The sequence below is a fragment of the Drosophila biarmipes genome, chromosome 3L (genome assembly GCF_025231255.1).
Source record: "Drosophila biarmipes strain raj3 chromosome 3L, RU_DBia_V1.1, whole genome shotgun sequence".
Lineage (NCBI taxonomy): Eukaryota > Metazoa > Arthropoda > Insecta > Diptera > Drosophilidae > Drosophila > Drosophila biarmipes.
This window is the reverse complement of record NC_066613.1, coordinates 26,362,811-26,388,632: the sequence shown is the minus strand read 5'-3', so window position 1 is coordinate 26,388,632 and position 25,822 is coordinate 26,362,811. Positions and strand designations below refer to the sequence as shown.

Below are 25,822 nucleotides of genomic sequence, written 5' to 3'. Positions count from 1 at the left end.
ACCGATTTCCCTATGAATTTTTTTTCATTTATCAAAAATCAATTTTGAAAAACACACAAAACTTTTAGTTACTAGTCTTTTAGTTAACTAGATGCGTAAGTGCTCACTGCAAACTTTTACTAATATGAATAACCTCTCAATCTCTTTCTGCTACCTTTCCCCCAATTTGTCGAATCGAATTGTGAATTGAATAGGACTTCACATTGGATTTTTACTTTCGTCAATTTTGGACCGATCCTCGTTTAGCGTATAGAAAACGACCTGGTGTAGAAACACTATCGGTTGGATCAGAGTTCATTAAGAATATTTGGGTACCTGACACCTTTTTTGTAAATGAAAAACAATCATATTTTCACATTGCAACAACCAGTAATGAGTTCATACGAGTGCATCATTCTGGATCGATAACAAGAAGTATTAGGTAAAAACCAACTCAACTACTGCAACTCCCCAACTCTACGCTCTCAATGAAAGCGAACATAAACATTTTTAATTGTCTGTATATGTGTATGTGTATTTAACTATTTTACAACTAACCCTACAACCAAAACAAACCCGAACTAAAACCAACCTCAAACAAGAACCAACAACCTACAACCAAAAAGAAATATACTTCAACCATTCTACTCTATCGTTAACATTATCGTTTTGGCCCTTTTTGCAACTAACTTTTTTTCTGTGTGTGTATAAATCGATGTTGTAATTTACTAAATCTAACTGAAAATGGAAAATTTCTACAGAACGAAAACAGTTTTCTTCCAAGCGACTAAAACTAATCAAGTGAGTTCAATTGGCAAGTGAAAGTGAAAGAAAGTTGGCAATTTCGAGCGATGCAGCTTCAAATGATTTGTACATTTCATGAAAGTCATCGGTTAGAGGTGCAAACTGTGCGATTGTACTGTCGGTGCTATCGATTTTATCGATTGTATCGGCTTTTAAAAGGAAATCGTTATGAAATTGTATTTTTAGTTATGGTAACAACACCCGATTGGCTGATAAAAACATAGATCATATCATACCATCGATAGGATGGACCTATACTATCCATCACTTCGACATCCCCAATTGTGTGGCTCATGAAAGATACAACGCATTTCCCCCCACAACAACCACAAGAATCAAGTATCAAGATCAAGAACCAAAACCATCGAAAAGCAGGGACTGCATGACTATCGAAGGTACCTTCTGTCTCACGTGTTTTTGACACCGCAAAAAGGTTCGACTGGCCGCAGTAGCTCGGCTACTGGGCGCTCTTTTTTCTACTACCTTTAAACAAGAATCTGTCCAAAATCGCCACAAAACCCAGCAGGCAGAGCAACAGCCACCGAATAAGTATGAGTAGCGTTTAGTTTTCGTAGCCGTAAGCAACTAACTAATGAAACCAACGACAAACTAAGTAAGCCAAATAATGTTGAACCCTGCGTAAGAGCCAATCGCCTCACTATCTACAACTCAACTGCCACTCAAAGTATCTCTCACTTACCAAACAGCAGCAAATATATATTACAATAGCTCATATCCAATTGAACTCGCTCTGTATATGTAATGACTTGAAAGCCCCCAGCCCCCTCAAACCCCTCGTAAATGTTGTGTGTATATAATATAGAATGTAATTTTTTGAACCCTCTGCTCGTTTGTTTGTTGATGTGCACCTGGTTACCCATGAATTCGCTACTAATCGTATAATCTCTCTTTCCCAAATACCAAAAAATGTGAAATAACCCACTTAGATTGACTATTACCGCATCGTGTCCGATGAACCTACAATATTTCCCCATGGATCGCCAGCTGTGCCACATTGAAATCGAAAGCTGTAAGTACATTGACTAACCACTGCATTTTAGCCAAATAATTATAACAAGATGTGATGACGAAGATAAAATTGTGAAAATTGTCAATGAACCATGTGATCAAAGCAATATGTGAAACAAGAAACCAACTCATTCAGAATGTCGGCAGGAGAGTGGCCAAAATAAAGTGTTTCCCGGCCCAGAAAATTGCTCAATTATCCAGTGTTGTCGAGAGCCTTGCAAATACCTGTTATCTTAGCCAGTAGCCTGCACCTCTTGGCCACCATCTGCACTCGGTTTTGGCCACTCCAGAAATGCCGAGCTCAACTCTCAAGCAAAGGCCGTGCGCTGTTTGTTCGGTGTGGGCAGAAAATCGAAAACAAGCTTATGTGAAAGAAACCAAGCCAAACCAAACCAAACCGAATCAATTAAAATGCAAGCGAGTAAAATTTAAGTGCCACAGATACAAAACACACACACACAAATTCGATTGAGGAAAAAGCAATTAAGTCGCCTTTGATATGAACAATTGTGAACAGAGCAATTATGCTGCCACAAATAGCAGGAAATCGAATTGAATTTACGTCAATTAAATTGTCTTCAGGCAGAGGTTAGGCGACAAGTTATTTGTTTGCCATCTTAGCTCTCAATAGATTACATTTTTATTTCCAATATATCCCTTTTGAGTTTATTGTGCATATTTTGTTCAATCAAAATTTGTCCCCACGCCCCACCAACCAACTCATTCAGTTACTCAAATAGTTCAAGCCTCTCCACCCCAGATATTTTTGGTCATTTACGTTTGTTTTTTGGAACCACCCGAAATAAAAGTTCAAGTGCCACATGTAAACCCAGTTCATGTGCATTATTATCTGCATCTACCCGAATGTCTTACCCAACAGCAATCAACCAGTATTAGTAACAATATAATATCACTATCAACAGTTCACAATATCATGGCGCTGAAATCATGCAGAAGATTGGTTGGTTTTCGGTCGCCTTCTCAATTTCAGCAACCGCAGAAGGCTCCGCCCCATGAATAGTATACGATGATCCTTGTGAACCGAAAAAGATACCTACATATTTTCTGCCTCTGTCTTTAACTCGAATTATTCCCCTCAAGCCCTTGTTAGCCTAAGTTTACTACCATACTACTCTACTGTAAGTCAAAACCCATACACAGCACGCTTTTGCTTAAGATCTATATATTGTATATACGTTCGATACGAATACCATTTACGTCTAGAACTTCTTTGTCAAAATACCCGTCACAGAGATCGGTTCCAATGCCACAGTCACACTCACCCTATTTATAAGATATTTTATATTCGAAAACAACATCGAGTGTGTGAGTCAAGTACTCTGTGCATAAGTCCCAGAAACCATCAAACACCAACCCAAAACAGAACAAACAAACAATAACATCAATTAATTAACTACTGAACCCCCTTTTTGCAACAACAACAACAACTACTACTACTACAACAACTACTACTCAACAACTACAACAATCCAACAACAACGATCTTCAACAACATGAAGTCGGTTACACGATGCGCGATATCCGATATTTCTGGAGAGATGGACTGAGTAGTGTTGGCATGAGCAGTGAGGTCGAACTACCGCAGTTCCGAGTTTTGGGACACAGGCAGAGGGCGACCGAAATAAACCTAACCACAGGTACCCCCATACATTAAAAAATCATAACAACCAAAAAATATATCTATATATGCAAAAAATAAGTAACATCAATATAATCACATTACCATTTCCTTTGTTTTTGACAAGCATTTTTCAATGAACTTTTATCCGTTTTGCGTTTGTCATAATGGATTTTCGTAATCGTATTTTGATTTTGTGTTTCCAAAAAGGGTTAGCGCATATCCAAGTACCGAAACACGCACCTCTAACCAACCAAAGTTTTTCGTTCTTTTCCGTCTACTTCTACTTCTCCTTCACCAATATATACATATATTTGCCTATAACTCTTTTTATCGAGTGCTAACCGTAACTTGTGCTACTAACCAGATACAATCGAAACCAACCTCCCATCTAAACCACATATAAACATATATATATTGTGTTTGAAGTGTCCTCTACTAACCTCTGTTGTGACTACTCGTTGATTTGTTGTTTATTCTCTATTCTTCTATTCATTTGTTTATCCTTTTATTTGGTTAACCGATCAGTAAAGCAGCAGTTAGTGACGTAGTGAGCGTTAGCTAGGGCCAGCGATTATGATTTCTGGTTCCTCCACTTCCGTTTCCGTTTCACTTTCAGTTCGTTTCGAGTAGCAAGAGAGTCCAGTTTCGTTTGCTTGGGTAGGCAAAAGCGACTAAAACGCTAATGAAAACTAAGAAACTACTTGGGCCAAGGCCCGAGAACAATGTAAAAGCCTTAGCCTTAAAACAGAAGACACAAGAGCACCCATTTCTGACACCGAAACAATTAGATATGCCATAATATATAAGTTCTCTAGTCGTAAGCAATCCTACTACTGCCAATAAGAACAAACAGTAGCTGTAAGTCAACCAGAGCGTGCCTACTGAAAGCTCCTCAATCTTTATCCTAGTTACGCTTTGCCAATGGAAATCTAACTATTAAAATGCATTTTTAGCGCAATTGTAATATACGAACAACCATTAATATTCTTAGAGTTTCTTCTCGATGGAATAAATCAAAAAATATATTTTTGAACAACACTTAAAGCGACAAGTTCTGAATGAGACTATTAATGCAACAACCGAATCGACAATGTTCAACCAAAAACGGAATAAATAATGATAAGCCAAATATAGAAAAAACACACTGCGAGCGAATTGTATTTAATTGTTTATGAAATTTTCTATTATAGAATAGAACCTATTAATAGTCTCACGAAATGTATTTTTTGTTTTATGCATATTTTTCGTCTACAACAACGACAACCTCACCAACGAACTGTGCCAACAACAACAACAACTACAACAACAACAACTGTAATATAAACTCGCCCAACAAAACCAAACCGAAACCCCCCAAAAACCGAAAACCAAACACCAAACTGTACAAATTGCAACTGCAAACACAACAACAACAACTTGAACTACAACCCACTATATACACCATATATAGTCGGCTACACGATGCGTGACATCCGCTATAAATGGAACGAGGGCCCCAACTCGGTCGGTGTCTCGAGTGAGGTTTCGCTGCCCCAGTTTAAGGTCTTGGGTCATCGGCAAAGAGCTATGGAAATCAGTCTTACCACAGGTACCTGTAGACGGTTACCGGTTTTCTTTAAAACTTTACTTTTACTATATATATTTACGATAATACCGCTGATGACTTATCTATATATAACTACAATATATAACTATATCGTTTTGATCTTACGTTTTCGATTCAATTCTAATCTTCAGGCTCCTAAGTTCTATGATTTCCTTCGTTCTTTGTTTCTCGAATTCGAACTAATTTGAAAGCAGCATTTTGTACAAAGTTCTCCAAATTCAAACAAACAGGCTTGCCACATAACTTGGGCTTACCACCTGTCGGCGGAATCGAAGAGCCTGCTTCAAGCGCCATCTGATTGGCTCAATCAGAGCGATTGAGCTGGAAGCAGGCTCGTTAGCCGACGTGGAAATGCATGTTAAGCATCCTAAGATTTTTACCTCGTTTACTTTCCTTTTAGCTAGCGTTTGTTTCATCAACTAATCTAATCCATAGCATACCGAATACCAAAGCAATAACGTTAACAATTAAAATAACTACAATATTACAAGTGCATTCAACATTAGCCCACTTCATAGTCTAGCGTCTAGACAGCCTGACATGGCCTGATATTCCCACTTTTACTCGTACTCGTACTCGTACCTACCGGATACTGTTCATATATCTTTAAACGCAAATTCAACGCATGTTACAAGCTAGCAACGATTTTCCGATTTAGTTCGTTCATCAAATGATTTTCCTTTCTGCTTACTTTTATTTCAAAATCTTAGTTGATTCCGCCTTGATTTCAACGCTCATAAGTTCATACTTTACAGCGAACCACGACAAGAACAGAAACCAAAAAGCAAAAAATGAACGAAGCAAACAAACCCAATTTTCATCATTGGCCATGCCAAACCAAAAGCGACAAAAATCGAACCAAATCAAAAAGAAATCAATATGAGATTGAAAAACAATTCACCTAGCGACCTTTGTATTATAAAACCAAACAAGCAAAGTGAAAATAATCTTGTGCAAAAAAAAACGAGAATATAAAGTAATCGATATAGCAAATATGAATATGGCTTTTTCTTAGTAAATCATGCTTTTGATTTATGCCTGACATTATTACAACATAATCAACCAATTTTTTAAGCTGCCAACACCCACACACTCATACTCACACTCACACACGGAACACCTAATTTTATTAACTAGTCACCGAAATTAGTTTTTACTACCAACAACATCAGCTAACTACAAACGTATTTACCAGTAATTTAAAACGCTATCGAAACTCATTAGCATAATCGAACAACAACTAAAAACAATCGACACCGAACCTTCTGTATTGTAAATCAAGAACAACAACTGCAACAAAAGCATTAATTTTAAAATCCAAAACCGAAAAAGTTATGCAACATCAATTAAAATTCCAATCAACTCCCATACGCAAAAATAACTAAAACATTTGCAAAATTAATGAACGAACTGCAACGAAAAGTTCAATACCATTTATACATACTAAATATATATATATTTATATATAACAAGTTTAAAGTATCCAACAAAAATATATATACATATATATCGAAACTACAAAACGCCCTCCCAAGCATGCTCTCATCTTATAAAGTTTCTTTTACCAAATCCTCAAAAAATAAGTATAACTATAGACAAATAGCCACAAATTGCAGGCCATTCAAATGCTCCTCTTAGGTCTTAGACTAGCTGCCTCTACTCATATTTCTTTTCGTTTTATTTACCTCTGTTCTTGAGATTTGCGGTCAGTTTTAGTTACTCTAATGCAAGCCACTTCTGTTCCTCCTCCAGTATTTATGACTAACTCCTAACTCTTAATAACAACGATTATGTGCTTCGGTTTAGTCGAAGCAAAGGCATCCTTGCAGAACGCTTGGTATATTAAGTAACAAGTATCTCAAAAAATATTCCTTCTGCAAGGATACATGTGGAATGCCTAGAATATTTTTTCAAGTTTAGTTTTTGACCTTAGCTTTGACTTGAAATTTGCCATTTCGTTTATAGCCCATATTTAAGTACCTGAATATATGTTTATTGAAGTATTGCCTGCCTGATAACGAAGCGTCGTACAGATCGAAACTAACAATATTTCCAGGAAGGTGCCAGCCAGTCATAATTTCACATAAAAATGCGCTCATACTTAATTTATTTATTATATTCTTAGAGTTTCTGTTACGTTTACTTTTAAAGTTCTTGTCTAATTTTTGTGGATTTATTTTTGGTGATGAATACCTACTACTAAGGGATGGCAAAACATCGAATAAATTAATGTAAAATCTTTGTAATCCAAATATTATTTTAAAAATTTGGAACCTAAAAATCGATGATTGGCCAACTCTGCCAGCAATATTGTTTGTAAATATTTGCAAATTAAATACATTTTAGCGAACTAAGTACTAATAAAATTTTTGTATCTTTCTCTACTCTCTTTCTCTCCCTTTTCAACAACACGCTGAACAAACTAAAATTAAAATCCGAAATAAATAATTGAAACCTAAATCGCAATTGGCGCGGGCAGGCAACTATTCGCGTTTAGCCTGCGAAATTCAGTTCGTGCGCTCAATGGGCTACTACCTTATACAAATCTACATACCCTCTGGACTGATCGTTATTATATCATGGGTATCATTTTGGCTCAATCGCAATGCAACGCCGGCGCGTGTGGCGCTCGGTGTGACAACCGTGTTGACAATGACCACTTTGATGTCGTCAACAAATGCAGCGCTGCCAAAGATTTCGTACGTCAAGTCGATTGACGTCTATCTGGGAACATGCTTCGTTATGGTCTTTGCCAGTCTACTGGGTAAACAAACAACTACCAAACTACTACCCCCCGCCCCAGAACCGATTCCAAGCAACCGAAAAACCCATTAGCAAAACGAATTTCCCCATCTAACTCTCTATCTATCTCTATCACACCGAAAACACACACACTCTCACACTCACAGGCAGTGGATCTGTATGGATTCCGAACTTATGATTTCGTTACCCTTTTGATTTTGAATAAACTGGCCAAGTTGCGTGCCAGCCTTCAGTTTTACGTTACCTAACCCACACTTTTGCCAGCTTTCCGTGCCACGCTTAGCGTTGTGCAAAACAATCTTGCAGATACATCCAAAAAAGATATAGTCACACTAGTTTCCTCGGCAAAACCATCTGCGTCTTCAGAAATTTCTAACTGAGCTTGTATATCTAATCTGGCCAATCGAAAGAGCAGCTAAGTTTTGCCCAAATCCACAGTAGTTTAATATCTATTTAAACCTAAACTTAAAATATTTCACATTTCCCACGGAGCCAAAGGACCCGAGAAAGTCTATCCATAGGGAAATGCTGAAATGCACTGCACCTGTGGCACTGTAAAAGGGGTCGGACACCAGAGTAAAACAAGCTTGAAATATGTTTTTAATTACACATATTCGGTAGTAATTTCCTTTTTTAATATTCAGAATTTTCCAAAATTTTCCCCACACATGTATCTCAAGCTTCGGTGCTGACCCCGCCGTAATGCTAACTTTAACTTTCTCTCTAACTATCTAACAACTAAAACAATTCTCAAGCAACAACTTACACCCACAACTACAACAACAACTCCAACAAACAGCAACAACAACAGCAAGAAAAGAAAAAAATAAGAAAGAAAAGAAACTGCAAAGAAACCCAAAAGAAACAAATCTCTTTTTTCGTATTTGTATGTTCTTGTTAATTTTTCAATACAAAGAAAAACTGTCATCCAAAGAAAATGTATGCAAATTCATAGATACGCGCCTGTGAATCGAGCGTAAAGGCACGAAAATTTACCCCCAACGTCCCACCTGTCCCCCAAAAACTGTTTTGCACCTCGCACCTAGAATCGAAGCATGCTTCAGCCAAAAACGACAAAAAGAAACCAAATACCATCCTCAAAAAGCCTCTCCATATGCACGAGCTCGTGCATATGCCCATCATCTATCTATCTATTGTAAGAGCCGACTCAGGTTGAGTTTGTGTTCGAGCACCCGAGACGAGCAATTCGAACACACTTCAACCTGAAATGGTACCCAGATATCAATATACGCCCAGCTTCCGCCAAAATGCAAAACTGCAAGCAGCAAAAATCGCAAACCGAAAAAATGTACAAAATACAACAACGCACCTAAATCAAATCAAAATCAAACCAGGGTACGAGTAGAACGATCAAAAAACAAATCTCTTACTAAATAAATAACAGAGGGAGCGCATCAAAAACAATCAAAAACGAAACCAGCATGCCCTGCGCCACACCTGGCTTGACTCGCGATTGAATTGAATCAAAAAACAAGTACGAAAAAATAAGAACAGACACAAAACACTGTAAATATGGTTCAACAAGTCGTCGATCAACAGCCAGAAGACGCAGCCCCCCACCGAAGACAGTTCGAGACAACAGAGCCCCCGATAGCAAAAAAGATAATCGAAGAATGTGCGACCGAAAAACATAAAAGTATCTGAGAGATACGAGCGAGTCTCTGCGACTTGGAGCCCTCAAGTTTGGGTCATTTAAAGGGGTGACCCAGACATGAAGACTGCCAAGTGGCCAAGAAACATTACAATAAATCGCCCCAGATAGTAACCCATCAGAGGTTAGGTAAGATATCATTCGTAGTCTGCTTTCTGTTTGTTCTATTGGCTATTTGCAGCGATTGGTTTCCCAGCTCGTTCCTGGTAAGTACTCTCGTTACTAGTTACTCGTTACTCGTTACTTGATTCCGTTCCGCCCCTGTTCTATCCACCTTCATTGGCGAGTATGCGATTTCAAAGACCCCCGTACTACTATGACAAACCCCTTTTTGAGAAACCCTCCCCCACAAAACACCGCTCTATTGAAATCCGAACCTGTAACATACCCAAGGATAGTATGATAACGTTGAAGCTGAAATCCTGGAACAAAGCAGCTGAAAACGCTGGAAATTTTCGTGTCCTTTACAACGGGCGACCCTGTTCAATGAATTTGCATTTAAGGCACGCACATGAACATTTTCCTTGAATGATGGTCTCAACTGCAGGAATAAATGTGTACATAAATCGTTTGGCTTACAAATGACTTTTTCCACTCATTTCACAAAAACAACAAAACAACTACAACAAGAACAAGAACAACCTCCAACACGGACACTCACACTCGCACTCATTTTCATTTAGAGACATTCACACAGCCATACAAACACTCACATACACACACTCCAATTGCTCTATCTCCTTCTCTGTCTCTCTAGAATATTGCTAACTCACTCACACACACAAGACTTGCTTATTCGAGTTTTCCTTTGCCTGGCTAAAATGGAGATACGAAAATAAATTCACCTTAATTTTTGATTTCACTTACCCCAAAAACCCAGAAACACTGCAATATCTGCCCCCAAACGACTCTAAATGTTACTTATAGTCTGTATAGCCCCCGGAAAACCAACCCCCCTCCCTGAATCCACCCTCTTCTATCTATCTGTATCCCCCGCCCACCTCTTATAGTCGTTGTGCATAAAATGAACTGAAATTGATGACAAAATTCTTCATGGAAATTAAATTTCTTTTGTTTTTCTATTTGTCTTTCCTTGTATCCGAAATTAAATCGAAACCGAAACCGTTACCGTAACCGATACCCACCCGCACCAAATTACCCAACTATACTATGCTACAATATATCCAACTATATATCTGACAACTACTACTACAACTACAAAAAATATCATCCGAACTTCATGCGGCAATCGACCACGACCACAAAATTCTTGAATTCTCGAACTGCATCCGCATATCAACCCCCAAAACCCCCCAAAAAAACCACCAACCGTATGCCAAACCGTCCATCAATAATCGAAAAACAATCTGTCCATCGCCCAAATTCCAAAATCTGTACGACCGAAAATTCGATTCGCAATCTGTTCAATCAAAACTCAAAAATCAAAAATCGAATATCAAAATCAAAACCAAAACCAAAATCGTTATCGTATCGTATCGCAATCAATAGAATACGCCACGGTCGGCTACATGGCAAAACGAATTCAAATGCGAAAACAAAGATTTATGGCGATCCAAAAGATAGCCGAGCAGAAAAAGCAACAGCTCGACGGGGCTAACCAGCAGCAGGCGAACCCGAATCCCAATGCCAATGTGGGCGTGGGAGGCGTTGGACCCGGCGGAGTTGGACCCGGCGGACCCGGCGGCGGCGGCGGGGTCAATATGGGCGTGGGCGTGGGCATGGGCATGGGACCGGAGCATGGCCACGGGCATGGACACCACGCCCACAGCCATGGTCATCCGCATGCGCCCAAGCAAACAGTGAGTAACCGCCCAATCGGCTTTTCCAATATCCAACAAAACGTTGGTACGCGCGGTTGCTCGATAGTGGGACCCTTGTTCCAGGAGGTGAGATTCAAGGTCCACGACCCCAAGGCCCATTCCAAGGGTGGCACGCTGGAGAATACGGTGAATGGCGGACGCGGTGGTCCGCAATCGCATGGACCGGGTCCGGGTCAGGGCGGCGGACCGCCTGGCGGTGGAGGAGGCGGTGGCGGCGGGGGCGGACCACCCGAGGGCGGCGGCGATCCGGAGGCAGCGGTCCCAGCCCATCTCCTGCATCCGGGGAAAGTAAAAAAGGTAAAGGTAAAGATCGTACATGATGCGGCGATTACAAAAGGTTACCAAGTCCAGAATCCATAACTAATCTATTTTTTCCCCCACCATCCCGGTTCCCTAATCCCTGATCCTTGACCCCAATCCCCCGAAATAGGACATCAACAAGCTGCTGGGCATCACGCCCTCCGACATCGACAAGTACTCGCGCATCGTGTTCCCCGTGTGCTTCGTCTGCTTCAACCTGATGTACTGGATCATCTACCTGCATGTCAGCGACGTGGTCGCCGACGATCTGGTGCTCCTCGGCGAGGAGTAGGGCGTCGTCCGCAGGCGACGCAGGCGAGGATTCGAGGGCGTGGCCCGAGGACACAGGAGTGAACAGCGCACGAGAGAGTCAAACTGTGCAGGGCGCTGTAAAACCACAAAAACGGCAAAATACCAGAAACCAAAAAACAAAAAAATACTGAAAATACACACAAAAAAATAAATGGAAACAAAACTAATTTTAACTAGCGATATGAAAATGCAGAGGCAACAGTTTATTGTTTAATACCAAACGCGGAGAGGACACACACACATATTACAAGGTCGAAAGCAAAGAATATTGTTAAATAGATTTACACAGAGTAAATGAAAACCAACACTAGCATTAACAACCCAATGAGTATAAATGAATGAAGAATAATCAAAAGCAACAGATTAGCAAATTGTAGTGAAAATTATATAACGAAGGCATAAGTGAAAGTGTTTGCGAGAAATACGAACCGATGAAAACCATTTAAAACCACAAATATAACGATCAAAATCATACGCAACATAGGCATTAAACAAAAACGAAGGCGAAGGATGTCTATGAGAAACCCTCGAAATAGCGCAGTCGAAAGTTGATTTCCACACACCTACCAAATAGTTGGTTACATAATTTCCATTACCTTTGCGGCGTTCTGAGTTTAAGTTTAAGAAACGAAAGACCTTTGCTTCCCACTTCAAAAGCAAAACACCCGGAGAGTCTTCCTCTAATTTAAGTGCGTTCCCCCCTTCAGCAGCTGCACGCTCCCAGAAATCGAAGCCCGATCCTAACCGGTACTTAACCAGAACTCACTATGTTGATCCATTCGGTTGGTTGATTTGTTTATTCAGAACTGACTTAGCGCTTCCAAGTGAAATGGCCAAATTTATTAGAAATCAAAACGTAGTGCAAGGAACAATTTCGAGAATAGCGAATCAGTTTGGCGATGATTTCGTTAAGTTAAATTTAAATGTAAACCGAAGACGACGACGAGACGGACACGTAAGATCGAGAGGTTTTTAATCATTTGCACACCACCAACACTCACACTCACGCCACATGATTCACAGTGAACTCGTTACGGATGTTATGAATTACTTTGGAGCGCACCTTTTATAAGCATCGGAGATAAGTCATACAAATAGTTAGTGCAATTGACATAGCGAAATAAAATATGAACGGTAACGATTCATTTTAGTTACACCAATTTTTATATCAACTTTAACTAACAACAAATTATTCAAACTGCACTCACTCTCACTCACGAACACACCAGAATCAAACTGAAGCAAAAATAAGAACAAAACCAAAACAAAACTTTTCGAAGACAACTTTGCGGCACCGTAAGAAAACAATCTAAGCTCTAAGTGAAATTTTCAAACGCAAGTAAGCCCAATAAATACCAGTAAATTAAAACGAATACAAATAGAACATAGAACATAAAGTACACAAGTATGAATGAAACTGCCTAAGAAAAATAGCGTATAAGTCTAACAAATAGTTGCTAACAGACGAGAGTGGAACGAAGACAATTGATTTTCAATGTGTACATACAAACAGAAGACACTCGGGACATTCTCAAAGCAAAGTAGGAGCAAAACTTCGCAATTAAACTTAGTTAATGTAATCGAATCTGGTTAAGCGATTAACTCGGATGCGTTCAAGCAGTCAATAAAGCGATAAACAGATAGACAAACAGAGATACTTACGATGCACCGTCTTAAGTTAGCCTAACGACACACAGATACACACCGACACACCGACACACAGATACGGACAGACGGACGATGACACACAGATACTCGACGTATATATACAGATATATTTGAATTTTCGCTCAAGTTCCTCGATGAATCACAGACACAAAGAGAAAGAAACAAAAGAGTTAAGTTAATTATAAACACATAATTAAAGGCAAGTGAGTTTAACTTTAAACGTAAAATAAAGAAATTAAAATACAATTTAGCACAATGGAGATAACTAAGCAAGCCATACCAAAATATCATCAATGAATTTTAATTTAGTGTTTATGATTAGTGCAAGGGCAGATCGTAAGGCTAAAGAATTTTGTACAGTTAGCTAAAGTTAAAGCTAGGGTTTAGTTAAGAGCCATAATATGGCCGAAACACACACAACCACACGTATATGTACATAGAGTATGGCTTAAGGCGACACAAGTATATGAGGTATATATTCATATAACGTATTTAGGCACCTACGTATATGTAGCACGAGTTTTTTATATGTAAACCAAACGAAATTGAACCCTAATCCGAAAAACAAAAAATAAAAACACAAAAACAATTTACTGTATATACGAAAAGTACTTATGATTGGAACACTGGCAGTGTAGGCGGTAGGTGACCCGAAATGGATCAGCCAAGGAACCCTAGGCATACTTAAGCAAACCCTTAACCCTTCTCAAGGTCTACCTAACCAATTCAGCAGATGACTTCAGAAGAGACCCCAAGGAAAATTACTTTATTAACGATCTAGACAGACACAACACACACGTACACAAGCAAAGAGTTGAGGTAATGAAAAACAGAGAGTCGAGCATCGACTATCAGATACCCTTTAGCCATACCCGTAAGCTCTATCGTCTGTCTGCACTATCGAAAAACCCCCAACCGTGTTTACCATCCGTTGGCTAAGGAGTATCCCCCATCTTAACTAGGCCTCTGAGCGCAAAGAAAGCAATATAAGGCGTACCAAGCGTAATTGATTTACTGATTAACCTATAATTTACTGAGCCAAGTGAAAAGGATTTGAAGCAAACTGCAATTGATCTACCAGCCATACAGAACATTCCCAAGAAATAGTTATAGCCCGAGACTCGGCCACATGCAAGTGAAATCGGTGATAAAGAACATAATAGGTAATATATCTGCTTGAAACACACTCACACACACAAATATAGATATATTTTGTAGCTATACAAGTGTCAGAAATCAATTATGTTACGCAGAGGACAGAAATCAAAATGTTTACCAATGGCCGAGGTTCGTTTCGTAAAAATGCTATATAGTAATATCCCCCAAATGATATGAGGTCAAACACATTTTTGATGCGACAACACAACAAATAGCTGCTCAACGGTTTCGGAGCGTATTTCCAAAGAACGTAAATTAATGAGAAAACATTTTAGTTGTAAACAATGCAGAGGCGAAATAGTTGACAAACATTTTAAGAGACAAAACAAAAGCGAAACACTTAATGGCAAATTGATGCGTTTAATTTTTCATATGGAATTTTTTACTCTACAACCTAGTTTACGATATAATTTGTGGAAGAGAAAAACAAAAAAAAAACTAAAATTTAGTTGCCCATAGAGAGGACTTTTTATAAAAACAATGAAAACGATGAAAATGCATATGCACGTGCTGCATATGCGAGAGCATTTAGGACAACAACAAAAACAATGGGGAAGGAGCATTAAAAAAGCGATGAAAATATGTAAAATGTTAAATTATACACACAAAGAAATGTTTGAAGCATTTTTGGTGCCGCTGTTTAGACGGCGACACCAACACCAACGTTTTATAAAGCAACCGAAAGGGAGAAATAAAAAAGTAACTTATACGATGGGATGGTCGATACATACGTGAAGCGATGTTATAATAACGTATGTATGTATATGATGTATATTTAATTATATATTATATGTATATGTATGGTGGTCTCAAGAACAAGCAAAACAAAAATGAAATTCTAAAGTATTTAGATAAGCAAACCAACAAGTTGAGAGCCCTAGCAATTAAGTTGATCCACACAACACACAACACAGAGAAACATAAACAGAAACAGACACAGATACGGAAACGGAAACAGATACAGATACACTGATCGAAACCGGATCCCAGTTCATGCAGAATGCACCGAAAACGTAATAAAACATTTTTAAAATGAATTCAGAGTTAATGCAAGTGAATATTATTATTGAGAAATAGTCTATAACCCTAGGCAGCAAGACGCGATATTGATTGAACCATGAATTGTTAGAATAATAACAACACACACTACTCACACACCACACACACACACACACTTACGGTTGTACGTTGCATACTCTTAGTTTGTTATCTACAAGCCCCGAAAGCATTATTCGTTGAACCCCTTTGCTCAAGCAAATCAAAAAAGCGAAAATTTGTTATTACATTTTAAGATTAGGGAACCCAGCACCCTCAGTTTCCCGAACCCCAAGAAAACACAGCCCCGCGGGCCCTGGCTACCGAAGTATATATGTGTGTATGATTTGTCAGCCATCAAATTACCAGGTTCAAGTCTCATGCCATCGCAAAGCAGCCGCAGCTATATCGAGCTCGTCGAGGAGGAGTGTGTCTATATAATTTTTGGTTTTATCCGTCCATCAAAAAGAGTTCCTAAATGCAATAAATGAACATGTTTTATGATTACCAGCCAGCCGGCCTGCAATCTGTTAGCCCTGCCCCCTCCCCAGTCACATTGGTCTGCTGTCAATTATTGGTTCCACAGCCCTCAGACGATTATTTCCAAGCACCCACCCCCAGAATTTCGGTTGCTCAACCCATCACCCCAGAGATCCAGAAAGAACACCCACATAAGTATTTAAGCAAGCATATGTTTGAGGAGGAAGCCCCAGAGGAATAATTTAAAACGTAATGCGTATGTAATGATTGATCACTGATCACAAATTTTGACTGTGTTAATTTCGTTATATAAAATGAAAACCAAATTAAAAATATAAAAACTGAATGAGAATAATTATCTATAGCATATAAAGAGTAAACACACACATAACAAAATAATTAAAAGGGAAAATAATAGGAGATGAATGTTACAAGAACGTAAATGATAAACCCAAGAAGGAACCTATATTATTAAGTTAAATACTAAAACTAAAAGCATCCAAAGGGAAATGCAAACCGAGAAGGAATATTATAATATTGCAATGAAGTGAATATAAATAAAGATATGTAAAAAATTACAACCAGAGGAGTTTCATTGGGGTCCCCAAAGGAAAGGCAGCTCGCTTTTCTTGCTTTAAAGTGGAAATTTATTTTGTTAGTTGTTCGAACAGAAGGTCTTTCAAACTATGACATAAAACTTTGATTACTGGGCGGGGTCAAAAAGTACATACAGTTCAGTTGCGGCTTACTTATATTTGGTTGTATCATTGTTATCTATGTTCCGTAATATCGGTTATGTGAATATGACAAGTTATCCAATTGGTGAGTTATGAACTTTAATATTCGAGTATCGCAAACAAAGTCTCGCATTGAGTAGGCTTTCACTAAGTTCAAATATCTTCGTTCTGGCATCCAACATTAACTTAGACCATTTAACTAGACACGGAAAACATTTAACTAATTAGGCTAGTGTTTTGCATACAGTTACAACAATATATATCCGCCGGATCCGAATACTTTCGCAACCGCCTTCGATTGATTTACTACAATGTGCAGAGATCCTAGGACTAAGTGGGGCGAACAGAAGCGAAAACAAAACCAACTGAATTGACTCTGAAGTTGATTGGCTCTTGTTGGCTGCATATTCAAGCGAATGTCTAACTTAATGCTGCCAAACCGGATTCTCTAATTCCCTTAGATATATATACATATTATTGCTCGATTAGTTGTGGATGCTGATATTCGAAGACCCGTGTTTGAGTGCTACATAAGTAATTGTCTTTCAAAACGTTACAATATTCCGTTTATAATATATCAATGTATTCCATACGCGCTGAGGGTATAACACATTACAAACTAACATAATTATGCATATATTATATATAGTAATATATCGTATGGTGGTTTGGTTTATGAAGGCCCAGTTGATGTCTAACTATAACCCCAGAGGCAGTCAGAAGAAGTGTTCGAATGGATGTACACAATTTGAGCGCTGTACGTGAGGTGGGCAGAGGGATCCCCAGCCCCATATCGTATCAATGGGTACAAATATTCTCTATATCCTGCTATTGTGTCGTTGTATGTGAGAATCGGGCAGCCAAAATAAACTATTCACTTCTCTATGGGGAAATCCAAATGGCTACAATCTATTTCCGCCACCCGATCGATAGTCCGTCTGAGTCCGGCTGTATATCATCTGTGTGTTTGGATCTGTAGGATAGGTTGTGGGATGTGGGTTGTGAGATCAGAATGCTTTCGAGTGTTCTGGGTTTTGTGGGTGGTGGCTGTGGTGTTCCGCTGATCCGCTCTACAACTGTCCGTGGCTATAGTCTATGTAGTATATAGTATCATGCTCATGGTCGTGTGCCTAAAAGAACAAAAGAAACAACATTGAAGTGCCGACCAAGAGGAGGAGACCGGAGTGCCGAATCTAGGCGTTCGACTCCTTTAGATTTTGCAAACGTGCCAATTGATTTGAGTCCAATTCCTCGGGTATGCTAGCTCGCCCACCGACCACCTGCTTGGGTGCCTCGATGTCCTCCTCGCCAGCCGCCGATCCGGTGCCTGATCCCCGTTCTCCTGCTGCCTCTCCGTTGATGTCCAAGTCGCTGGACTGCTCCCCACCGCCCCCTCCGCCTCCACCGGATCCTCCGCCGCTTCCGGCGAAGGCATCATCAAAATTGGCATCGAAGTTCGCCTCAAAGTTGGCCTCAAATCCCGATTCGCCGGCGGACTCGCCCTTGGCCTTCTCGTTGAACGGATCCTCCGCATCCTGGAGGGCGGGCACATCGGCCACCGACGCGGAGTCGGAGTCCTTCTCCGAAAAGGACTGCGTGTCCTCTGCATCACAGGATGGATACTCGGTCAGTGTAATGCTCACCACGGGCCTCACTCCGGGATTACCTTCTTTGGCCGCCGCTGCCGGAGGCGCCGCCACCTTAGCCAGCGGCTTGGGCGCAATGTCTGGCTTCTTGGCCACCTCCGCCGGCTGCTCCTTGGACGCCTGCTCCTTTGGCTGCGCATCGCCCTCGCCTACTGGTGGGAAAGATTTATCGGCACCGTCTTCAACCATGGGGGTTGCAGCGGTAACAATTATTTGTGCCATACCTAAGTTCAGCGTGTTGGCCCCGCCGGCCGCCGCCCCCTTTTCGACCTTTCCCCCGGATCCTGGGGCGGATCCGCCCGCCTTCGTCAGCTGGGGCGGCGGCAACGACGGCGGCGGCTGCCCATCGTCACTGAGATCGTCCTGGAAGAGGGAAACAACCATTAGCTGGAGTAGGATTGTATGGTCAAAATTATAAGAACAGACAAAACAGTTTTCATATTTTTCAATAAATGTCAAAATTAAAAAATGATTTTATTATGCAAGTCGATATATTACCTCCATGCCAGGCTCTTGGATGAGTACTGAGTAAGCGTTAAAAATAAATGAGAAAATATTCATTGGCTTAGTCAACAATCGTATTTTCGGTAATATATATAATATTATTACAATTTATCGATTAAAATGTTATAGAGCGGTGAGGAAGAAACTAAAACTGCTGAGGATCAAGTCACGGCAGCCTTGGAACAAAAACTATCTAGATACACGATAAGGTTTGGCAAGATGAACATAAAATAAAACAAAAAATTTAGCAAAAGTAAAGTTGCAGGGTACATTTATTCAGATCCGAGGCTGACTAGCATGCAGGAGGTTGGAAGAATTCTAGGGTATTATATATTAATATCTTTGGTTTCCCAATTCAGTCTGGTAATTACTGAACTACAAATGGAAATCGAAAGTGTTATATACAAAGAATGGACCTATATATATATATTAATTTTAGAAATTTCGGAAATATTTAGTTATAAATGGGTAAGACAAAGACCTCATACTGAACATATATATAGTTTCTATATACCAAGAAGAAGGACTGAGTTTGTAACAAGGATTAAGAGGGGTTCTTGGACATGCTCTCAAGCAGTGGATTGGAAAAAGACTTTCCTACACTAAGAACAACGGATTGAAGAAAAGTTTCGGGTATAAGATAGTTTTGATAAAAGAGCATATTATTAAATTACCCTTCTTGGCAGTGGTTTGGCTTTGGTTCTGGCCTTAAATGACACAAAGACACAATTACACTGAGAGAAAAACAATCAAGGCAAACGGCAATAAAAGAAAGAACGTGACAAATTAATAACCAATCAAAGCAATAAATGCAATTCAGTTTAAACATCAGTGCCACACATATATCACAGATATATCTTTAGACAATAGAGATAAAGAGAAGCTGCAAAAAGATACAATAAATCGAAGATGGAGAAATAACGATAACACGGCACGACACTTTCTGACAAGCAGCCTAAGATAACACTGTACAAAATCGTAGGGCATTTCATCGGTCGATTCGTCTCGGCTGCGGAGACTTGCGAAGACTTTTGGAGACGAGAGACAAAATAGCACATTAACGGAGAGTAGTGGAGAGTAGTTACAGTGATAAATGGTGGTAACTGGTGTTAATTTTGTGGTGGTTTGGTGGTGGATTGGTGGTTTAGTGGCTTAGTGGGGATTGGTGGATTGGTGGATTGGTGGTACGTAAGTGGTTAGTAGTTAGACGAGCTGCACTTTGGAGAATAGGATTACCTCTAGAGAATATAGAAGCAGGTAAAACAGTACTTTGATCGGAAATGTTTTCTTTTTTTAGTGGAAGGTAAAATTATACAAATGTTCGGTACTAGAGGAATCGATATCGAGTGACAGATACTGTATAGTATAAAATAGATAGATAGGGGAAACGAAAGACCAGGTGGTGGGGAGGGCGTGACATTTACCTGGCGGAGGCATACTCGGGGCAGCAGCGCCGTTGGGTATGTAGCCGCTGTCCTCGTCTGTTGATGAAGGCAAATTGATTATCATTCGGAAAATATTTATCATCTTCGGTAATACGTAAAAATCAGATCAGATACGATTTAAAGGCCCCACTCACACTTTTTCGTTACCCCAGAAACCAATATTTCCCTAGTTTTAGAGATGTTGCTTTAAGAGAGGTTGCTTACCTGCCGTGTCCTGGGAGCCGAACATGTCCTCCGTGAGCTCCAGCTCCAGCTCGTGGGCGTACTCTGGCGGCAGGGCCGGAGCGGGGGGCAGTGCAAAGCTGGGCGCCGCGGTGGGCGGAGGGGATTCGTCGCCGCCCTCGCTGAGCGGCTCGCCCATCTCGTCGCACTCCTCGACGACCAGCGAGGGGAAGTTGCCGAACTTGCCGTCCAGCTCGCCCTCCCACCAGCCGTCGTCCACGCCGTGGGCGGTCTTGGTGATGATCTTGATCTTGTCGCCCTCCTCGAAGGTCAGCTCGTCCTCGGCGGTGGCGTCGTAGTCGTACAGCGCGATGCACCACTCCACGTCCGACTTGACCCGCTTCTGGGGCGCCATGATGACCGACACCTGGTCGGGCGATTGCATCGAGTCCACCGTCTGATCTTCATTGTCAACGGTATAATCGACAGATGAGAATGAGATTTGAGAGCGCAATTGATTGCCGGATGTACCATTAAAGGCGCTGCCCGCTGTCTCCTGGTCGATGTCCAGATAGTTGTGTGGCACGTAGCCCTCCTCGCCGCGGTAGTTGCGGGCCCTCAGCCACCCATCGCCGTCGCCCTCGCCAACCACCTCGAGTTGCTCGTTCTCGACGATACTGAGCTCATCGGGATTCTGGGCCTGTGAGGAGGGAATATAAATATATATATATAAACTAAGAGATCGGAGGCTGGGTGCCACAGAAAATTCAGGAGATTTCAAATTCCCTTATAAGACCTAAAATATAATGGAAGGGAATATATACTTTATTCTTTAACTAGGATTTGAACTTGGTTTTAGGAGACTGCCTTCATCTCAAAAAAGAAAATATCAAGCATGCTTTAATTTCTACTCAAATATGTTTTAATCTTGAAAAACAATGTTGGGAACGCTTTCTTCTTGATTTTAAGAAATTTTCTTCTTGAAAAATGAATTCTCCTTTGTTAGCCTGCATATAGATGACCTGGGCGACTTAAATCCTTTAGAGATTTATTAAGTATACAAGGGTTTTCAAAACTCTATCGTTTCCTGTGGCACCCTCAAAAATAATCCCTCACCGTATAACTGTAGAGCGCAGTGCACTTGAAGATTGCCTCCTTGGGTTCCGGGACTATCGGTTCCTCCTTGTCCTCCTCCTCCTCACCAGCTCCCCAGTTGACCTCAGTGGGATCGTCCCAGCCACCGGCGCTACTGGCCATCATGGACGAGGATGCCGCGGCTGCCGAAGAAGTGGCCGCCGCCGAGGGACGCACCTCGGGCTCATCGTCACTGTCGCTGAAGGTGCGATCCCTGGAGAGCTGCTGCTCCTGCTTGGGCTTCGTCTGGGCAGATGCCTGAGCCTGGGTCTCCTCCTTGTCGCTGTCGTAGAAGGAGTCCGAGCTGGGATTCTCCCCCTGCCCGGAGGCATCCGTGCGCATCGAAATGGAGCTGGCCGAACGCGTCAGCTCCTGCACGCCCATAATCTCGGCCTCCTGCACCCACTCGTCCACGTTGATGCCGCCATCCCGCAGACACTGCAAACAAGCCTCCGCCTTGGTCTTCTCCGTCTCCGATCGACGGATTTGATCACGGAACTCCTCGATCTTTGTGTCCAGATCCGGACCATTGGGGTCGTTGGGATCGGTGCGCTGGCCAGAGTCCCGCAGCGACTGGCACAGGGCCAACTTCTTGGCATTCTCCCGAATGGAGGCGTTCTCCTTGACCACCCTGCCGGCCAGGTTCTTGGCCTCCTTGGTCAGGGTCTCGGCGGCGGACTCGTGCTCCGCGGTCACCTTGCGCACCGGATCGTTGTCGCACGCCTCGAAGTCGTACTGGATGTGCTGCTTGAGCACCGGATAAAACAGGTAGCAGCACTGCAGGTTGTACTCCCGGGTCAACTGCTGGGCCTGGTCACGGATCTTCCCGAAGCTATTCTGGGTGGCCGAGCAAGTCAAGAGCTCTGTGCGTCTGAAAAAGAAGAACATATAAGTTTTTATTATTATTTTCTATATTAATAAAAAATATTTATACGAAGGCTCAGTCTTATCAACTCAAACATTAAAAGAAGGTATTAAGATCTGGTAGTATTAAAATTTTCCATATCTTACAACTATATATCTTTTTGATCCCGTAAAGCCAGGGTAGACAAATATAATAATTCTCCGAAAAGTGGAACTATGTAAGCGGCGCCAATTGTTATCAGAATGCAGACACAACTTGATAAAGTGATTTTCTTAGTCACCCTTACTCAATTATATGCACCCCAGTTCCCCTAGGCTTACCCCATCAGCATCAGGTACTCGGCGACCCGCTCAAAGACATAGTTCTCCATGGTGGTCATCGTGGTCTGCAAATCCACTGTGAAGTAGCGGTTCTGATGGGCGTTGGCCGCTGCCAGGCTGAGCACGTAGTCATTCCGAGCGCCGGAAGACTTCTCCTCGAGCAACTCCTTGCGGGAGGTGACCCGGGCGCTGTTCTTCTGCAGCGAAGTGATGGACTGAAAGAAGGAGCCCTTCTTTTTCTTAAGCTTCTCCTCGATGTCGCGGGCCTTGTCCCGGACGTCGTGGGCACAGTGCTCCTCGTCAAAGTATGATTTCTTGGTCTTGTCCACGTCACCCACGCTCAGGTGGAGTTCCTTCTGAACGTTGACGATTCCGGAGAGCGAGCGCTTAGCTATGGCCAACTTGTAGTCCCGCAGGACCTTGGCCTCGTCTGCAATCTGCTGTTGGAACACCTCTATGGCGGCCAGTCGAGCCCGGGCCAGCTTTTCGTTCTCCTCGAGCACCGTGCGCCAAACGCTCCACATGTTCCTGTAAGATATATTATTTTTTAAGTTAGGGTAATCGAATGAAATTTAATGTCTAATTTGAGGATTAATTAGGATCGTATTTTGGGACTTTATATTTGAAACTGTGGAAGTGCAACCAACCAGCGCTCCTCCATGCCATCCATCTTTATATCTGGTATGTTGGGTATCTTCTTGTTGAGATACTGCGATGAGATCTTGAGCAGCGACTCGCTGTACGTCTTCTCGACAGCCGAGCGCTTGATGGTGAACTGGCGGATGTCCTCCAGCAGGTCGCACTCATGCTGGTTCTTCAGCTGCAGCTTGGCCACCTGCTCCGTGTGCAAATTCTTCAGGAATTTCACGTAGTTTCCCTGGCGGATTAGAGGGCGTACGATTATTGGGGAACTGCAATTTGTACTGCGATTTCTTCAAGCTTTACCTTACGCGGCGGCGGCTGCATCTTGGGGCTTTTTCTACTGCAATCGGGTCACTCTACTATTGGTTTTTTCTTTTCGAGCTCCGAATAGGTGGCCTTACATTACCTCTAGCAACTGCAAAAGTAGGATGATAATGTCAATGTGGTGTTTGGGCTATAATACAATTTTAGACAGGAATTTTGGAACATTTTCAAAAGTTTTACATTGTGAGGACATAGTAGTATTGATACTACTAATGATTATAAATATAATTTTATTTCCTTTGGAATGATGTTACTTTTCTCCATAAAATTATCATAAAGAAAAAAGATTAGATATATGGTTCTACTTGTATATGAAGGCATTATCATATTATTTTTGACTGTGTAACTGGGAGGTGTACGTGGGGGTTGTGTGGTTCTTAAGCCGTTAATGGATTGGCTACGCAGCCACTGTTCTCAAAACTTATGTAACGAAAATGCAATGAAAACTGGCACTACAAGCTTGGGAAAACGGGGGTTCTTCGAGCTAAAATTTGTACTATTTTTAGCAGGACATTTTCACTGGAGCAGCCCACGCAGGAGCCCCCGTTTTCGGGTATCGTATCGATTTCTTAGCCCCCAGACTAGCCTTTATTTTTCATCTAACTACGGTATTCAAAACACTTGGCTAACACTCTTTTTGGACATGGTCGGATGGTGTTGTTGCTTTTCAGCTGGATTAGTACTTTTGGGGGCCTTATCGCTGGGTTTTTCACTGGAATTATTAAACTTTTCTGGGCAGCTAAAATCCGTTGCTTACTTATCGATTTCGATTTTCACGACGTTTGTGAGGGGGCTTTTCACATGCACCGTTAACTGCTGCTGCGCAGGAAGAGAGCGCCGGAGAGAGCGGCGAGAGAAAGTAGAGAGAAAGTCGGGGGAGAGAGAGAGAAAGTTGCCGCGTTTCATTCATGGCGTCAAGTGCCTTTGGGGATGGGTTTTGTTTTCACCCCGTCAGCTGCTTGATAACACTTCGAGTGTAACGGCACTTCAGAGGAATTATAGAACTAACGAAAAAACCACCTCGAAATCGATTCCAATTTGATCTTGACACCTGGCGTGCGACGACTGTTTCCAAAAATATGCCCTCGCATGGAAATAACCCTATGCTGGGGCTATCAAAAATGGTTTAATTGATAAGTTCTGATATTGGCCGAGACATTTGATAAGATTTTTGAGTCGCGCCCAAAAGCATGCTTCAGAATTGCATTGAGTCACGGTATTTCTGGGACTTCGAAAAGTATTCGTTAGAGCTGCCAACTTGGCGGGGAAAATCGTTTCTGATCATTAATTTCCATTTGTCTTAAAAAAAGAAGGTCCATTAATTTTATTTCCCCGTTTATTCAATAGAAGATGAATTTGAACAAAGTTTATGTGTGGATAATAAGTGGTTTATTACTAGGATTTATTATTTCAAGTTCATCTAATTCGAAATTCGAAACACAGCTAGGAACATTAAGATATTTTGTTTTACTTTTACATGACATTATGTAACTATAATAATAAATACATAAGATTTATTCTATGAGGTGCCACATTATTTTATTCACAGCTTTTGTACGTTAAATTCCTCACAGGTTAAAAACAAGAGTTTGGTTTGTTCTAGATTTTCTTAATATACAATTATATAATATTTTATATGTGTTATAAGTTAAGCATAGTCACTGGTTATAGCTACTTTTTTCTTGGAACTAGCTACATTTTTAAATAACTTGGCATCACTGCCCGTGACCAGCTATCGATAGAAAACATCGCCC

General features: G+C 41.2%; 2 protein-coding genes across 24 annotated transcripts in view; one reads left to right on the top strand and one right to left on the bottom strand.

The window, feature by feature from the left end:
• LOC108028703 (gamma-aminobutyric acid receptor subunit beta) overlaps positions 1-16,870 on the top strand; it is a 35,343-nt gene extending 18,473 nt beyond the window's left edge. For 5 of the 14 annotated variants that reach the window (XM_017100689.3, XM_017100656.3, XM_017100673.3 and 2 more), the window contains exons 5-10: positions 195-421; positions 1,731-1,813; positions 4,905-5,042; positions 7,540-7,824; positions 11,005-11,639; positions 11,767-16,870. In XM_017100689.3, the coding sequence (XP_016956178.1) occupies positions 195-421; positions 1,731-1,813; positions 4,905-5,042; positions 7,540-7,824; positions 11,005-11,639; positions 11,767-11,928 (1,530 nt within the window). In that variant the 3' untranslated portion in view covers positions 11,929-16,870. Of the gene's footprint in view, positions 1-194; positions 422-1,730; positions 1,814-3,332; positions 3,471-4,904; positions 5,043-7,539; positions 7,825-11,004; positions 11,640-11,766 lie in introns of all 14 variants that reach the window. The other 9 variants (XM_017100722.3, XM_017100706.3, XM_017100730.3 and 6 more) reach the window with 7 other exon arrangements.
• Positions 16,871-16,913: 43 nt separating this feature from the next.
• LOC108030205 (protein nervous wreck) lies at positions 16,914-24,889 on the bottom strand. 10 transcript variants are annotated; one of them, XM_017103054.3, is made up of 13 exons: positions 24,826-24,889; positions 24,048-24,159; positions 23,750-23,979; positions 23,103-23,630; positions 21,900-22,788; positions 21,315-21,483; positions 20,826-21,245; positions 20,601-20,657; positions 19,171-19,196; positions 18,897-19,035; positions 18,693-18,821; positions 18,256-18,629; positions 16,914-18,156 (listed from the first exon to the last, which is right to left on the bottom strand). In XM_017103054.3, the coding sequence occupies exons 2-13, from the start codon at positions 24,066-24,068 to the stop codon at positions 18,097-18,099; spliced, it is 3,042 nt and encodes a 1,013-aa protein (XP_016958543.1). In that variant the 5' UTR covers positions 24,069-24,159; positions 24,826-24,889; the 3' UTR covers positions 16,914-18,096. The 10 variants fall into 10 exon arrangements, with proteins under 10 accessions (XP_016958543.1, XP_016958490.1, XP_016958509.1 ...); XM_017103001.3 differs by adding an exon at positions 19,851-19,883 and having other exon boundaries at positions 18,693-19,035; positions 20,826-21,483; XM_017103020.3 differs by adding an exon at positions 19,851-19,883 and having other exon boundaries at positions 18,256-18,824; positions 20,826-21,483.
• Positions 24,890-25,822: the final 933 nt, after the last annotated feature.

What these genes read in the sequence shown, in the direction of transcription:
- LOC108030205 (XM_017102966.3), bottom strand. Translation starts at nt 24,068, where the DNA reads ATGCAGCCGCCGCCGCGTAAG. An exon ending in CGGCTCCCAGGACACGGCAG is followed by an intron (nt 20,658 to 20,825) that starts GTAAGCAACCTC and finishes CTTCATCAACAG; the next exon opens with ACGAGGACAGCGGCTACATA. An exon ending in AATTGGACTCAAATCAATTG is followed by an intron (nt 18,157 to 18,255) that starts GCACGTTTGCAA and finishes TTGTTCTTTTAG; the next exon opens with GCACACGACCATGAGCATGA.